This window comes from Podarcis erhardii (assembly GCF_964252035.2).
Source record: "Podarcis erhardii genome assembly, chromosome: 8".
In the NCBI taxonomy this organism is placed as follows: domain Eukaryota; kingdom Metazoa; phylum Chordata; class Lepidosauria; order Squamata; family Lacertidae; genus Podarcis; species Podarcis erhardii.
The window spans coordinates 8,500,049-8,517,479 of NC_138499.1; the positions used below are offsets into that span (position 1 = coordinate 8,500,049).

The 17,431-nt window shown below is 42.4% G+C and overlaps 1 protein-coding gene and 1 long non-coding RNA gene across 4 annotated transcripts in view; one reads left to right on the plus strand and one right to left on the minus strand.

Annotated features, from left to right (window-relative positions):
- The window catches only part of LOC309349074, a 323,506-nt gene that overhangs the window by 189,534 nt on the left and 116,541 nt on the right, over window positions 1-17,431 (minus strand). The gene's annotated exons all lie outside the window — the stretch shown is intronic.
- On the plus strand, window positions 13,735-17,243 carry LOC309348503 (uncharacterized protein). Of its 2 annotated transcripts, none has more exons than XM_081873745.1 (3): window positions 13,735-13,870; window positions 15,274-15,365; window positions 16,309-17,243. In XM_081873745.1, exons 2-3 carry the CDS (start codon window positions 15,291-15,293, stop codon window positions 17,167-17,169), a joined length of 936 nt encoding a protein of 311 aa, XP_081729871.1. In that variant the 5' UTR covers window positions 13,735-13,870; window positions 15,274-15,290; the 3' UTR covers window positions 17,170-17,243. The 2 variants fall into 2 exon arrangements, with proteins under 2 accessions (XP_081729871.1, XP_081729870.1); XM_081873744.1 differs by having other exon boundaries at window positions 13,750-13,954.

Below are 17,431 nucleotides of genomic sequence, written 5' to 3' on the forward strand. Positions count from 1 at the left end.
CAAGACACAGCCTGAAGAGGAAAAGGTTTAAGGGGTACAACTGATAAATATCACAACAGATTAAAAATAATAATGACAGAATGAAGAAGAAGAAGAAGAAGAAGAAGAAGAAGAAGAAGAAGAAGAAGAGGAAGAAGAGTAGTTTGGATTTGATATCCCTCTTTATCACTACCCGAAGGAGTCTCAAAGCGGCTAACATTCTCCTTTCCCTTCCTCCCCCACAACAAACACTCTGTGAGGTGAGTGGGGCTGCGAGACTTCAGAGAAGTGTGACTAGTCCAAGGTCACCCAGAAGCTGCATGTGGAGGAGCGGAGACGAGAACCCGGTTCCCCAGATTATGAGACTACCGCTCTTAACCACTACACCACACTGGCTCTCTTAAAATGATGAATAACCAAAGTTTAGAGGTCTCAGGCTCTAAGGAAGTCAGACTATCCTCCACCAGGGCCAGGGCCTTTTCAGTGATGGCTCCGACCTGGTGGAATGCTCTGTCCCATGAGACTAGGGCCCTTCAGGATTTAACCTCCTTCCGTCAGGCCTGTAAGACAGAGCTATTCCGCCTGGCCTTTAATTTGAATTCAACCTGATCTTTTATTTCCCTTCCCTTCCCTCCCCCTCCCCTTTTATGAAGATCACCCACTCTGAGACCCCACAGGTAATTCTCCCCTGGCCTCCTCACTGGCCCAAGTAGGACCATTTCAGCCAGCTAGCCCTGGGGATTATCTAATTTTTTTTTATTGTTATTCATAATTTTATACTGTATTTTATGCTGCTTTTATAATTGTTTTAAAGTGTTTTAAATTTGTTGTTAGCCACCCTGAGCCCGGTTTTTGAACCAGGAAGGGCAGGGTATAAATAAATTATTAAATTATTATTATTATTATTATTATTATTATTATTATTAGGAAGGAGTGCCTCCCCGATGATGGTTGTCGCAAAAGAAAAGTCCCCCCCCTTATCCCTCCAGGTTAGGGCTGCCAGAATTTCCTGGAAATAGACAGGAGTTGCCTGTCAAAAATGGTGTCTGGGCTAAGGTTTTCAACTTCAATGGATTCTGTATGGGGACTGATTTGCAAATCCAGGGACTGTAACCAGGAAACAGGGTCGTATGGTAACCTTAGTCTGGGCAGTATTTTCAGAAAGCTCTTAAAATGTCCGGGAAAATCCATATGACTATACATATTGGAAGGTTTTTTGTTTTTTGTTTGGTAAAAAGAAAACTTTTTTGTCCAGATTTTCACTTATTGGATGCTGGACTGGATGGGCCATTGGCCTGAGCCAGCAATCTCTTCTTACATTATTAAAGCGGCTAATATAAATACAGTGGTGCCTCGCAAGACGAAATTAATTCGTTCCGCGAGTCTCTTCGTCTTGTGGTTTTTTCGTCTTGCGAAGCACGGCCATTAGCGGCTTAGCGCTATTAGCGGCTTAGTGGCTATTAGCGGCTTAGCGGCTTAGAAAAAGGGGGAAAAGGGGAAAAAAACTTGCAAGAACTCGCAAGACGTTTTCGTCTTGCGAAGCAAGCCCATAGGGAAATTCGTCTTGCGAAGCACCTCAAAAACGGAAAACTCTTTGGTCTAGCGAGTTTTTCGTCATGCGAGGTATTCATCTTGCGGGGCACCACTGTACTTGCAACAGTCTCCTTATCAGAGCAATCTTTCACAAAGTTATCATTCAAGTCATTGGTATGAAGGAGAGAAGTCAGAAAATTCTGACAAAAAGAAAATGGAAGCAAAAATTATCAATTTTTACTTATATGTCCCATGAGCAGAACCGAAACCAAACGCAATAATTCAGTCGGTATTCACTGTTGTTGCTTTCAGTCCACAAACAGTACACAATTGATTGTGGGGTTTTTCACCCTATCTGCATTAAGTTTCTATTGCGTTTAAATCACTGGGGTGGAATGACATAACGGCAATGTAATTTACATGAATAATTATGTCAATTACATAAGATGCATAAATTAGCCACATTCGGTGGAGAGATGAGTAACATAGCTTTTTGTGGGAGATGTACTGTAGCAGTATGGAAACAGTGCTGCATGGGACAAATCCTCAAGGATGCAATGAAAAGTAATGTCTTCTTGCATCCCGAGTCTGAAGGCAAATGATTCTGCATTATTGTGGAAGTTAAGCAGATCTAGATCTAATCAGCCCCTGAACTGGAGAATGCTTGGCAATAAATGCTTAGAAGACATGCTGGATATTATTATATAGCACATTTTAACAAATATCCAGGCACTTAAGTAAAACATCTTAAGAAAAAAAGGAAGAAAACCCAGAAAATTCCCACAGTCTATAAACACAAATGATAACTAAGCAAAGCATCATCTTTAGCATTAAAAAATTATATGGGAAAATCTGCTACCAAATTACAAGGAAAATTCAGATGACACATGGCCATGCAACCTCTGTTTAAAAACTTCAAATGAAGGAGAGTCCACCACTTTGCAAGGAAGTCCATTGCACAGTCAAACAAATCTCAGGACCAATCCACACTTACTTTTCCTTCATTCGTTCCAGGCATGCTCCATGATTTAAAACTCTGTTTCCAAGTGCCTCCTTCCCCTCCTCAAGCTTTCCCTGTGGAAACTGCTCTTTAAAGCTCAATTTGGAAAACCCAAACTGATGTTTGCTTCGATTCAGGCACAGAACATTAAAGCACCGACCTCTTCCTAGAAAATGTAAGTGTGGATAAGCCTTTACTGTCAGGACATTCTTCCTATTGTTCAGTTGGAATTGTTAGGAAAATCCCCTGCTTTCGGTGGTGGCTTGTGGCTTCGGCTCTCAGGGTTGTGCTGCCGCCGTGAGCCCCCTCGATGACTCTCCCCTTCCCACTCGTCTTTTGGCAGTGTTTTTCAGGGCGGGAGGGAGATTGGCGCTTTTGCCGGACCCCTTGATGTCCCACAGACCCAGGATGAGAACAGAAATCATGCAGTGGCAGCACAGTGGCAGCAGGAGGCCCCATTAGCTAAAGTGGTGCTTCAGGTTAAGAACAGACATCCAGAACGAATTAAGTCCTTAACCCAAGGTACCACTGTAATTCTAATCCACTGGTTTGGGTCCTACGCTCTGGGACAGCAGAAGACAAACTTGCTCCATCTTCCCTTCAGATACTTGAAAATGGCTATCTGATAACCTCTCAATCGTCTCTTCTCTTTGTGTGTCCATATGCTCCACTGAAGATCCTGGTCAAATTTTGAGGATGGGAAGGACTGACAGGGTCCAGGAGGCATTATTTTTATAGTCCCAAACATGATATGAACTACGTGTTTGTTTGTTTGTTTGTTTGTTTGTTTGTTTGTTTAGCTCATGTCCTTTCCAGATTAAGGTACACTTTGTAGAGCTCACTCATCTCTAATTATCACAGAGATTTCTCAGGTAAAAAGAACGGAGGAGACCACCCTAAACACCCCACAGTTTCAACATATGGTCATTGATTCTAGGAAACTTCCCTGTCTTTGTGACTGCATGATCTAAGCTATTAAAATGACTTTGAATTACTGACAGGGAAACATGTTCCTTGGATGCAATGGAGTTGACAGATTGTTCAACCATTTTGATGTCTGACGAAGGGTTAAAGCTCTTTGTTGATTTCAGCTAAGCACATCAAAATGGAAACTGATTAGAAGCAAATTTCAATGTTCAATATTTAATAAGCTCAATTCAAAAATTAAATGAAGCAACCGTGCTTCATTAAAAAAAAATATATGCAAAGGAAATGTTCTCATTTCCTAACTGACATAATTCTCTAAGTAAAGGAAGGGGAATTTGAGTCCCTTCTGAAATTGTTGTTGGACTCCAATTCCCATCATCCTTTACCACCAACGGCCAGGCTAATGGAGCTGAGAATGACCTTAACAGATTGGAGAACTGGGCACGAGCTAACAAAATGAATTTCAATAGGGACAGATGTAAGGTTATGCACATGCACAAATATAGGATGGGGGACACCTGGCTTACTAGCAGTACATGTGAAAAGGATCTCAGGGTCTTGGTGGACCACAACCTTAACATGAGTCAATGGTGTGATGCCGTAGCAAAAAATGCTAGTGCTATTCTAGGCTGCATCAACAGAAATATAGTGTCCAGATGAAGGGAAGTAATAGTACCACTCTATTCTGCCTTAGTCAGACCACATTTGGAATACTGTGTCCAGTTTTGGGCACCACAATTTAAGAAGGATGTTGACAAGCTGGAACGTGTGCAGAGAAGGGAAACCAAGATGATTAAGGGTCTGGAAACTAAGCCTTGTGAGGAACAGTTGAAGGAGCTGGGTATGTTTAGCCTGGAAAAGAGGAGACTGAGAGGAGATATGAGAGCCATCTTCAAATATTTTAGGGGCTATCACATGGAGGAGGGAGCATGCTTGTTTTCTCCTGCTCTGGAGGGTAGGACTCCTGCTCTGGAGGGTAATGACTTCAAGCTGCAAGAAAGGAGATTCCAACTAAACATTCAGAAAAAACTTTGTGACAACAAGAGCTGTTCAGCCGTAGAACAGACTCCCATGAGAGGTGGTGGACTCTTCTACCTTGAAGGTTTTTAAGCAGAGGTTGGATGGCCCTCTGTCACAGATGCTTTAGCTGAGATTCCTGCATTGCAGGGGGTTGGACTAGATGACCCTCGGTGTCCCTTCCAACTCTAAGATTCTATGATTCTTAGATTCTAAGATCTGGAGAGCCGCAGGTTCCCCACCCCTGCTCTAAACCTTGCATATTTTCTAAATCACATATGCTGAGCTCTATTGATCCACAACCTCAGCATTTAAGATGAAGATCTTACTAAGCTGGTTGACTTGGTCATCTCCTAACCTTTACGTAGTCCATTTTTGTTTCTCTTAGTTTCTTATTTTTTATCAACTTAAGTTTGTTTTTTCCCCAACTCCACATTGGTTTGCAAATGCCTTTAAAAAAAATCCTCCTCAAAATTATTCAGCATTTCCATATAACTCTCTTCTAATTTTTGTAAACAATTTTGTCTAATAGACTTTTTTGCAAATTCCCCAAATATAATGCACGTATGTATGATATTTCCACTACTATCCCATTGTCTATGCATTTTTGTATAAGATGCCTGGCTGGAAAACTGCATTGCAAAATTCAGAGAAGCACCACATTTCAAAGGATGGCTGTGTATTGCTTCAGAAAGTGTGAATTATGTTAAGTTCAGCTTTAAATGTGAGCTCAGATTAATTTAACTCCCATCCTCACCTTCATGTACTGCAATTTGTATATGTTCTAAATGGCTTTAGAGTGATAGAATGGAGACACACAGGAGAAACACAGGCACAAATTCTTAAACAAATATAGACCAGGTTTTGTTCTTAATCTCTGTATGATTTCTCTTCCACAAAACCTTCAGTTCCCTTGTTTTGCTTGCTCTTTACTGTAATGCATCAAATCTATATTCAGCATATCAAGTGCCCAAATAAATAATCACCTCAATCACTGCAACAGTCATATAAAATAAGGACAGAATTGTAATCCTCATGTCGCAGATTGGAGAGGAGGAGGTTCTAAGAATGAGAGACTACCTAGTGGGTTTCCAAGTATGGTAAGACGGCTCACATGCACAAGTCTTCACAGTGAGTTTTAATTTCATGGAATGTTGCAAGATCACGAACATGCTATTAAGGGAGTCTAGAGTACCAGTGTTTACTTTCAAACTCTCTGTTTGGTAAAGTTATTATTATGGCTGCATTGCTTAATTTATGAGTTGCCTTTTACATATGCCTCAGGGTGAGTTACAGACAAACCATTAAAACAGTTTTAAAAACAGTATGAAATCTAGTTGTGATCTAAGCCTCTGTATATTATCCTGGAATTAACCACCGATCTCTGTTGAGCCTTACTTCCAAATAAAAACACCTAAGATCAGGCTGCATGCATATCTATTTAGGAAAGAATCAATGATGGTAGGTTTTGTCTTGCTCGAAGGGCAGATGAGATATATTCACATATCCACCATTACTTTTTTATTTTGCTTCAGGTTGAATATATTATAGATATAATGTAGCTCCTTAGGGAAATGTCAACTCAGTTCACAACACAGTGAGAACAAACTGAAGTAAATATCATCTTGTGCACATATCATTCCATTAATGATTACCTCTAATTCCTGAGTTGCTCCCACACAAGTCCAGTGAAGAATTCTGCATATGCATTTCAGTGTCCTCAAGCAGTGAAAAACCATACCTGGAACTGACCACATGAGTAGTGGATCAAGAATGGTACTACCAAGCCCCGAAGGAAGCCAGTAATGAGCAAAGGCAAGGAAACTATTAGAGACAAGAAGGCTTCCTTCAGAAAACAGAAGACTTGCCCAATTGGGGATAAAGAAAAGGAACCCAAACTTCAGGAGGGGAAAGAAGCACAAGGGAACAATAATAAAAGGCTGCTAAAAAAATAATAATTTGAGGAGCATATTGCTAAAAAAAAAAAAAAAATCATGTCAAAATTAAAACATTATTTAAATACATCAGAAAGAAAAATTAGGAAGACAGGTGGTTCTTTGGTGAGGAAGGGAAAGGAGTGCTAGTGAAAGTAGATTTATAGAAAGCTGAATTAATAAATTGCATATGTCTTCATTGTGGAAGATGTAGAGCAGGCACCTGGTGCTTGAATGGATTATTTTCCAGCAAAGGGGTTTGAAGAGCCAAGGCAGATAGTGGTTAAAAGAATTAAAATTCTAAGACTTGTTGACAAATTAAAAATTAAAGGTGGCATTCAACGAAGGTTTGCTCCAAGACCCACTGAAACTAATAAACATGACTAAGTTAGGATCTGGGCTTTTTCCCCCCAGCCAGAACTCATCAGAACTCTGTTCCAGTACCTCTCAAGTGGGCGTCATTGCCATTCTAAGAGAACAAGGGAGGCATTCATGGTGAGTCCTGGCACCTCTTTTTCTAGAAAAATAGCACTGGCTACTAGTTGGCTAGGACCATTCATTTTGCTGGGTCTACGCTGCATAAAACTTAGGTGAATGCTATCAGGTTTCTGTGGTTGCACTACATATGGCAACACTAGATAGTGAGCAGTTAAATGTTGGTTTCTGAAATAAACCCTTTTAGACTGGATCTCCATCGCAGCAACAGAAAGCAGCCCAAAGATGTTTAAATGGGAAACTTCACTGAGCAAGGGCAGGTCACAAGGCAAATGAGAGCAACAAGGGAAGGGCCTTGCTAGATCAGGCTGGATCAGGCCAGTCACCCTACTAGTCCAGCAGAGTGGCCAACCAGATGCTTATGGGAAGCCCAGAAGCAGAACCTGAGTTCAACAGCTCTCCTTCCCCCTACAGTTTCCAACATCTGGAATTCAGAAGCATACTGTCTCCAACAGCGGGGGCTGAACATAGTCATCAGGGTTTGTTGTTCAGTTGTTTAGTCATGTCCGACTCTTCGTGACCCCATGGACCAGAGCACGCCAGGCACTCCTGTCTTCCACTGCCTCGCGCAGTTTTGTCAAACTCATGTTTGTAGCTTCAAGAACACTGTCCAACCATCTCGTCCTCTGTCGTCCCCTTCTCCTTGTGCCCTCAATCTTTCCCAACATCAGGGTCTTTTCCAGGGAGTCTTCTCTTCTCATGAGGTGGCCAAAATATTGGAGCCTCAGCTTCAGGATCTGTCCTTCCAGTGAGCACTCAGGGCTGATTTCCTTAAGAATGGATAGGTTTGATCTTCTTGCAGTCCATGTGACTCTCAAGAGTCTCCTCCAGCACCATAATTCAAAAGCATCAATTCTTCAGCGATCAGCCTTTTTTATGGTCCAGCTCTCACTTCCATACATCACTACTGGGAAAACCATAGCTTTAACTATACGGACCTTTGTCGGCAAGGTGATGTCTCTGCTTTTTAAGATGTTGTCTAGGATTGTCATTGTTTTTCTTCCAAGAAGCAGGCATCTTTTAATTTCGTGACTGCTGTCGCCATCTGCAGTGATCATGGAACCCAAGAAAGTAAAATCTCTCACTACCTCCATTTCTTTCCCCTTTTATTTGCCAGGAGGTGATGGGACCAGTGGGCATGATCTTAGTTTTTTTGATGTTGAGCTTCAACATCAAAAAACATTTTGTGGTCTCCTCTTTCACCCTTATTGAAAGGTTCTTTAATTCCTCCTCACTCTCTGCCATTAAGGTTGTGTCATCTGCATATCTGAGGTTTTTGATATTTTTTCCGGCAATCTTAATTCCGGCTTGGGATTCATCCAGTCCAGCCTTTTGCATGGTCCTCAGGGTTAGTGACCATTGAAACTCCATGAATTTGCCTTTTCCTCATTTAAAGCCATTCACACTGGTACCCTCTGGAATACCTCTGAATGACCCACTTGTCAAGTTATCGTGGGAAGGGGAGAATAAATGAGTGGAGGAAATATGATTCCAGGTTAAAGAAAGCCACACATTTATGTAGATGCAACTAAAATTTAAGTCTTTTATCATCCCTATGCTGTGGTTTGGGCTTGCGTTTCCTTTCTATTCATAAGACTTTGGACCCCGAGCAAAAATGAATGAGAAATGATTGATCTCTCTGAATATTTTCTTTCTCTCTCTTCTTCAAGCAAGACAAAACATATCATGGTCTTAATGGATAGTCTCTCGTTCTTTCTGTGTGTGTCTGGGCTACTGAATAAAACATAGACGGCTCGGGCGAATGTTAATAGGTTATTTAATTCATGGAGTTTGGACACGCAACTGCTAACATGTTGGCTTTCATTTACAACATTATTTGGCATTTCAGGTATCCTAAGAAATGAACACCTGGCATTAATAACTTCTCAGTATTAGAAAACACACACACACAATGGAACTACAGCTCATTGTAGGTGGCAGCTGTGTCGCTAAATAGGAGAGAAAGGAAGAGACTTCTCCACAATGATACCAGCTAGATTAATTCCCAGCAATGCTGGACCTGCTTTCATTCAACCTGCATAATGCATTGCCTTGTAACAATAAGTTGCTTTTGTGCAACCTTTGTGCACAGTCTTCTAATATTTAGCTGCATTTGGTAAATGAATAGTCATATGAACAGGCTCCCATCTTCTTTCTTTGCTGTTTGTTTCAAGTTAATCACAGAATTATGGCTGACTGGGGCAACAGCTCTCATTTCGGGACCAGATATTATGGTGCTGAATGTCTGAATGACAGGAGGCAGGAAGGACAACCAAGAACTCTTGTGCTCAAATCCTGCTTGCTGCTTTTCCACAGGCATCTGGTTGGCCACTGTGAGAACAGAATGCTTGAACTGATGGGCCATTGGCCTGATCCAGGAGGGACTTATGGTCTTATAAAAATGTTGGAAGCTTCCTTAATAATCAGACCATCTCGCATGGTGGTTTACACTGATTGGCAGTGGTTTTAAGGACCATTAATGTACCATGGGTTGAGTTTCGGCCTTTTGGCAAATGTCATGATTTTAGTTTTCTGACAGTTAAGTTCTAATTTGCCCTCCATACAATATATTGCTAATGCTTTCATAGCTCTTCTCAGACCTATGGGTGTTCTTGAAACAACTGCTGCATCATCTGCATGCTGTACAAACCCTACAAGTTCTAGTTATAGGTAGGTAGCCATGTTGGTCTGCCATAGTCGAAACAAAATAAAAAATTCCTTCCAGTAGCACCTTAGAGACCAACTAAGTTTGTCATTGGTATGAGCTTTCATGTGCATGCACACTTCTTCTGATATCTTCAGGTATCTGAAGAAGTGTGCATGCACATGAAAGCTTATACCAATGGCAAACTTAGTTGGTCTCTAAGGTGCTACTGGAAAGACCCTACAAGTGTCCCTATTTTCCAGGGACAGTCGCGGATTTGCATAAGTCATCCCAGTTTCTGATTTGATCCTGGAATGTCCCACTTTTCCTTAGGATGTCCCTATTTCCATTGGAGAAATGTTGGAAGGCATGGAGTTATCTGACCCCTGAGCCATCTGAAGTTTTTAAATGTTTGATATTTATTATGTTTTTTATATATGTTGGAAGCCACCCAAAGTGGATGGGGCAACCCAGCCAGATGGGTGGTGTATAAATAGTAAAATTATTATTATGGAATAGGACGTCCCTGTTTTCATTGGAAAAAATGTTGGAGGGTATGTATACACCGTCTGCATCCAGACAAAGTTAGATTCCAATACCCATCAGTCACAGCCAAGGATAATAGGAGTTGTAGTCCAGAAACATCTCTGGTACAGGACAAAGATCAGATTTCAAGATACAGTTGGGTTTAGTGGCCATTCTGGCTGTTGAAGAAGAAGAAGAAGAAGAAGAAGAAGAAGAAGAAGAAGAGGAGGAGGAGGAGGAGGAGTTTGGATTTGATATCTCAAAGCGGTTAACATTCTCCTTTCCCTTCCTCCCCCACAACAAACACTCTGTGAGGTGAGTGGGGCTGAGAGACTTCAGAGAAGTGTGACTGGCCCAAGGTCACCCAGCAGCTGCTTGTGGAGGAGCGGAGACGAGAACCCGGTTCCCCAGATTACGAGTCTACCGCACTTAACCACTACACCACACTGGCTCTCAAAAGAGCAAAAGAGTTGAAAAGGGGATTAGAAAGTAGTTGTAAAATTGTGAGAGAAACATTACCAGCACTATGCAGCTGCTCAGAAATCTGGATAAGCAGGTGTGTTTTTTCTCCTGGACTTGCCACATGGACACAGATGGCCACTTCATGGAGTAAAGGTTACCATGCAATAAATCTCCATCCTGTAGTGATCTCTTTGGAGAAGGAATTGACTTCAGAGGCATCTTCTTCCATTTTGAAGCCATCTATGTATATCTATCATACTTAAAAGGCACTAGTGAGAAGGCCCAGGCTATGATTACCTAATTAACATATGCAAATGCATGTAACTTGCATAAACAGGGCTCCTGGGGGAATTTCTATTAGGAGGATGAACTGCATAGAGGGTGACAGTCTTTTTAGTGTCATTAGGGTAAATGAGGTGGTAATGGGCTGTGCAGATGATGGTAAAGTCAATAATTTATTTCGCACTTCTCACTGGGGTGGCTTTTACAAACAGCCAGGATCCTTAATTGAAATGTAAATGCATGATAAATTAGGAAGAATGCCTTGTGAAAAGTGAAATAAGGGGAAATGTAGGAGCTGAGGAACTTCCAGTAAGGATTTTAAGAGGACAACAGACTCTAGGGGGAAACGCAGGCTCTCCTGTGGTCAAAGGGATACCTTGGCTCACTTTTAAATAGTCCCTGAGACCCATGATGAAAACCCCAGAAGAAAAGGCTAGGCTGCACCCCACTCTTTCTGGATTCTGCTTTAACTATACTAGGAGAAAGTCTAAAATTATTTACGGATTTGGAGCATGTGTAGTTTACCATGATTTTCAGTTCCTTTGAATCCCTGCCACATGCTACCTTGGTAATGGGCATGTGGAATGATGATAGCGCTTTCTCTAATAACAGTAATATCAATGGAAAACAATCAAGTAATATATCAAGAAATATATACAAGGCTTTTAATTTTTTTTAAAAAAACCATTCAGTTAGGATCCATAAGGTTTTCAGTGCACTTTGTCATTGCGAAACCTAACATAATCTCACCAGCATTCAGGGTCAAGGAATGTTAATAAAGGAATGCACAAATCAGCTGTAATTTACAAAAGGGTATGTTGCCGTAACTGATGCTGAAAGACAACACCATGTCCAACTACAGCTGTGCTCATCCTGCTGCATCTCTGGATTGAAAATATGCTTATGCCAGCCTCAAGGGACCTGGGCTGAGATGCATGTGGAAGGTGCAACAAGGATGATTCCCCAGTGACAAGAATTGGAGGTGACAATTAACTCAGGACTATTTCTCCAACAAGGCTCTAGACTGTGTCTGATTCCAGCTGCTTCAAACTGCAGGTGAGGCTCATAGGGATGTTTCGTCTTGTCTATCATAGGCAAAGGGCTCATCCATTCTTCCTTTTGTGCCACATTTCTGGGCTTTAAAGCTCCATATCTAAGTGTTTTGTTGCGTTTTGGGTTTTCCTTTTTTTGTCCAGACATTTCCCCCATGTTTTACCACTGAATCAGAGCAAACATGGTGGTTCACAGCATAAAATTACAATATAAAAACCACAACATACATTATAAATATAAGAACAAAAGCAAACCATTACCCACCCCAACAAAAGGACGTTTGGTTGAGTTCATAGAAGAACAGATGTTGTGGATAAGGTTTCTCCCCAAAATCTAGTTATCCACATACAATGGATTTCTATTTTCTTCTGTTTGAAGGAATCTTCACTAATGGGTGAATGGTCCATTGTTCATTCATTTATTTGGCTCAGATCCGGCTCAATTCCATGGGCTCAGACCAGCTTAAAGCAGGTGTTTGTTTTTGTTAGTTTTCTAAATGTTAATACTCCTATACCCTAGGGGGCATCAATCTAAGGGAACTGAATGGTTTAGGAAATAAAGGACGTGAAATGAAATGGAAATGGCCCTGGGAACATAAAATCTATTCTTTAAACAATAACAACAAACCACCCATACCATAACCAGTTCAAAAAGCCAACCACACAAATGATAATGCTTTTTGTGGGAATCCACTACCTCAATGTGTACTGCAGAGTTAAGTGCGATGGGTGGTGGCTTCTCTGGAATCTAGCCCAGAAAGTAGGGTTGGTCAGATCAGTCTGTTTCTGGCCCATACTCTGCCACAGTACTCATTCATCATTTTGTTCTGACTCGTTTTGCATTGCAGTGCCCACTGCCAAGGACAAATGAAGGCCTAAGAAAGGTGGAAGCCAATATGGGATTCAAGAGCAGCCTGGAAGCTGAGGCAGGCTAGCTCAGAAAAATGTACAAAGCCTAGGGAGCTGGTCTTAGGCCTACGGTTAGCAGATAAGACAAACTGTCTTAGAAACCAACAGAATTTTATAGCCTGGACTAGGTATTCAAGATGAAAGCCTTATCCCATGAACAGTGTATCTGCCCAGTTAAAGGATTGGTACATTTTTCCCGTAGCTGTTGGCTTCTTCTAGGACAAATTGTTTAAACTATCAAGGACTTCTATGGGAAAAGTGTCACAGGTTTCCTGAAAGGCGTCATGGTCCATTGACTGAGACTGTGGTGATAAAGGATTCTCTTCATGGGGCAAGATTTGGGCTCTGGTGCCAGCAGAGGCACATGGGAAGGAGTGGAAGCAAAACCTTCTGCTCTGCCTCTGGGCTCCTATTTTTGAGGATTACTGATCGGGCAGCATGATACATTTATGGCTAACCTTCAGCAGGGGCAAAACTAGACTTTAGTTCATCCTAGTCAAAAACCCAGTTTGGCACATTCCTTTTGCATTTGCATACACACACAGAATCTGGGAGCCTCAATGGCTCCCCTCTGGAGGCTTCACCCAGGGCAAAAAAAAACCTGGCTAGCCCCCACTGCACCCCATAGCTACAGCTCTGCCTTCAGTCAGATGAGTTGGTCATTACACTAAACACAGACACAGGCTGTCTCTACACATGTGCAAGTGTTTATGTGATAGATTGTACCATGTGCACATAACATATGAAGACCTCTGGAGTCAGAAATGAACCTGCAAAGGCATAGGACCACTGAGGCATCCAATAAAAACTTGTCATTGGAGATTAATAGAGGAACCTTATTGGGAAAGGGTGTACAATGGACTATATGGGAACACATACACATAGGGATAGGAAGAGAAGTATGCAGTGCCTCTTCTGTTCAGAGAGGGAATAGAATAGAATGTCTGGAAAGGGAAAAGTGTAGAATGTGGGGAAAGATCAAAGGGAGAGAAGCAGTTGGTGGCAGTTGGAGCAGCAGCAGCAGCTTGGGAGAGGACCAAGGAACCATAAGAAGGAAGAAGAAGAAGACTTCACAGAGAAAAGTCAAAAGGGAGCCAGAAGATCAAAACTGGTAGATTGGATGGAAAAGGCTTTGAATTAGACTTCTCCAACTTTCAGAAGGAAACTGAAACCATTCTAAATGGTTTGTGGTTAGGTAGGGTACTTTGTGTTCTTTTATATTCACAGTGTAATGAACTTGTTGGGTTTCCTATTCATATACAGGCTCCCTTTCTACACCCATCTTGGAATGGAAGGAGCCTGATGAAGTTGGTCTTTCAGCAGAGCGGATTATTACTGATGCAATATAGAGAAATCTTTTGGGGAAGCACTTACACCCAGAGGGAGGAACCCCTTATGCTAAAGGTGGCTTCCTTATTCTGGAGTAGTGGTTTTCAGGATATGTTCTGGAGAACTGTAGGATCCCTTTAAAGGTTTTTGGAGGTTCTTTCATGTGGAGCCAATTAGGATGGGTCAGCTGCTCTGAAATGCAGCTCATCTACCACATCTGTCAGGGAACTGCCATCGGAGGAACAGGTGGTGGAAAGGCTCCAGGAGAATAGGAGAGATTCTGCAGCAGAAGAAGGAACCAGTAGGGGGAGAGCAGGAGCTCCGGAGGAAGGGGAGTCGGAGGGGAGGCTCTGGGATACTTCCAGTGAGAATAGTGAAGAGGTAACAAGACCCCCCTTAGGAACTCCCACCCTTCGCCGGAAACTGTCACGCAGAGAGTCCCGGAGGCACATGTCCGTCAAACAGCTTTTATGCTGGCGTAAGTTCCGTAGACGCCCACTGTCAGATTCTACCAGCGACTGACGGAGTCATGCTTTGGGGGCTTCGTTAGTGACTCGGTTTGGTTGACCAGCCAAACACCAGAGGGATCAAGCTTTTACGCACAAGCAGCTCATTATCCCATCACAACATCAAACATACATCTAAATGCACATCTCCATTTGTGAATGTTACATCACAGTGCTGGTTCGAGCTGCTGACCATTGTGTGAAGCCCACCATGCTGGTTTTCCATGACTCCAGACGGCATGCCAAAGCTCTGTGGCAAATGAGCTGGACAGTTCCTTGACAAGTGTACAAAATGGGGGGGGGGGGTTTGGCAACCAGAGGACATCTGTATCACATAGTCAAGGGAGCCACAAACCAAATATGGGAGCCAGTGTGGTGTAGTGCCTAGAGCACTGGAGTAAAGCCCACGAGACCTGAGTTCTAATCCCTACTCTGCCAAGGGGCTCCCTGGGTGACCTCGGACACATTTTCTTCTCCCAGCCCACCCTACCTGACGGGGTTATTGACAATTGTGATGATAGCACAGGGAGGGGGGAACTGTGAGCATCTTCTCAGGTTCCTTGCAGGGAAGCCTAGATTTAAATAAATGAATAGTAAACTAATACATGGATAGATAAAATAGAACAAAACAGATGTGCAGCATGCTAGTTCCCATTGCTTGTTTCTCTTTCCTCACTAGGAAGAAACGAGGGAGAGATGTTGTTCCTCCCCTGGCTTATGCTCTGGGGCCTCATCCATCTTACCAAAGCTGGCCCAGTTTCAGCAAGAAATGTGAGTAGAGAGTGGTTTCTGCCTGATTTAGTGGCATGGTTCAGGCAGAGGCATTTCAATTTTAAAACAAGCAAACAGAAAATTCATTTCTAAGATATTTCAGCCTCTTCCCAAAGAGTGAGGCTTCCCTTACCCAGCTTTGGGAAGCTGGCTTGGGATGGTGTGTGTGTGTGTGTGTGTGTCTGTGTGTGTGTGTGTGTCAATTTTTCGCCTTGCACAGGGCAGCACTTTACCAAGGTCTTACACCTCCCTGCACCTGGTGACTGAATCACCTTTGTCTCTGCCAAGGAAGGAAAGGGAATCACCTTGTATTGGAAGTTTGAATGTTGGTGAGATCACAAATGTGGCAGTACTCAGGGCATTGCCTACATTTTGATGCCCAATGTTTATGAAACTTGTGGTGGTTTTGGTGATGATTGAAGTAAGTCCCCATTAGGTGTGCTCTGGGGGAGTGTCACGGTCAGGACTTTGGGGTGGGGGACTCAGACTTGGTCCTAAACCCATTCAGCTCAGCCACATTACCTGACCACCTGGCATAGAACCTTATTTAAAGACTTTATTTCCCTCTTCCAGGTTTAAGCAGAGCAGCAGCTCTACTACTAAACTGGGCTTGTATCTATTCTAACTTAACACCAGTTTAACTTACTCCAGGCTTGCATTATGCCAGCTTCTTGTGCATCGGATCGCTCTATTAATAGTTAAAAAACAACAACCCTCTTATGGGTTTCCATAAGATATAAAACTCACATTAAAATTATTGACAAAAGTCAGAAGTTAAAAGCAAGTTGGCTCGAAATCGACAGTAACTTTTGCATATCTGGGTCGGCTTGTTGAAAACAGAGAAGAGAAGACGCCTGCCTAATATCACTGGGCAGGGAGTTCCAGTAGGTACTGCCACATTGAAAGTTCATTTCCTTATACCTGTTGTGACTTCTATCCATAGGAAGAATCCCTTCTTCCTTCAGCTAACAAGACTGTGCTTGGAAGAGGCATGCATCTCAAAGAAGGCAATCTCAACATCACAACCATCCTCTCCACTACATTTTTGAATGTTCCGCATCAGATCCAGTCTAACTATATCATGGACTTCCTAATGTGTGTGCTTGGAGACCGTATATTTGCACGTTTCATGGTCTCCATCTTTGTTTTTGGCCTTTTGGGAAATGTTGCCATTTTCTCCTATCTCCTTTTCTACATCAAGAGGAATTCCTGGAATGCCTACATCTGGAACTTCGCCATCGCCAACTGTGGCATCTTTCTATTTTTGTGCAGTTCCTTTCTGCTGGCTTTCATTAATTACATTTTTCATTCCTGTGATGCCTTTGAGAAATTGTTCCTCTCTCTGGCCTACTTGCTTTTATACGCCCAGTGTAGCTGCATGCATTTCATTGTGGGCATTGGTGTTGACTGGGTCCTCCTTCTTCTCACTCCAAGCTGGCACAGAAGCCACCAACCAAACCTGTCTTCACTTATATCGGCTGTCACCTCTATCGTCCTGTGGCCCTTGCTGTGTCAGCTGCTGTTCTTCTTCAGCCTGGGGTTCGACACTCAAACCGTCATCATCCTCTCCTTGATCCTTTTCCTCCCTCTGGTGTCCATCTCCTTTCAGACCTTGATCGTCAACACGTGGTACAACTTGGGCCAGCAAAAGAAAATGCGTACGGAGAGAATGCTTGAGGTGCTTGGATCCATTGTCACCCTGGTGCCTCTCCATCTCTTCTTCACACAGAACTCCGACTGTGCAATCATCTCATTGTTTTTCATGCTGTATGTTTTGTTTTTGTGTTTTGCAAGGATGAGCTAAGAAGGGTTGAAGTTGTCTTGTAGTACCAAACCTACATCAAGATGAATAAAGCTTGCACAGTTTTGTTTTTAAAATATGTCTGTTTGTCCCATAACTTTTTATTTAGAATATTTTCTTTTCAAAAGACAAAAAAGGAGACTCCTAAATCTTTAAATGGATAAGCATCCTATATTCATCACTAAGGCAGAGTTATTCTAAAGCTGTAGTTGCATGCATTTCCTTATTCTCCTCTCTCCAAGCTGGTACCCTATTGGCAATGGAG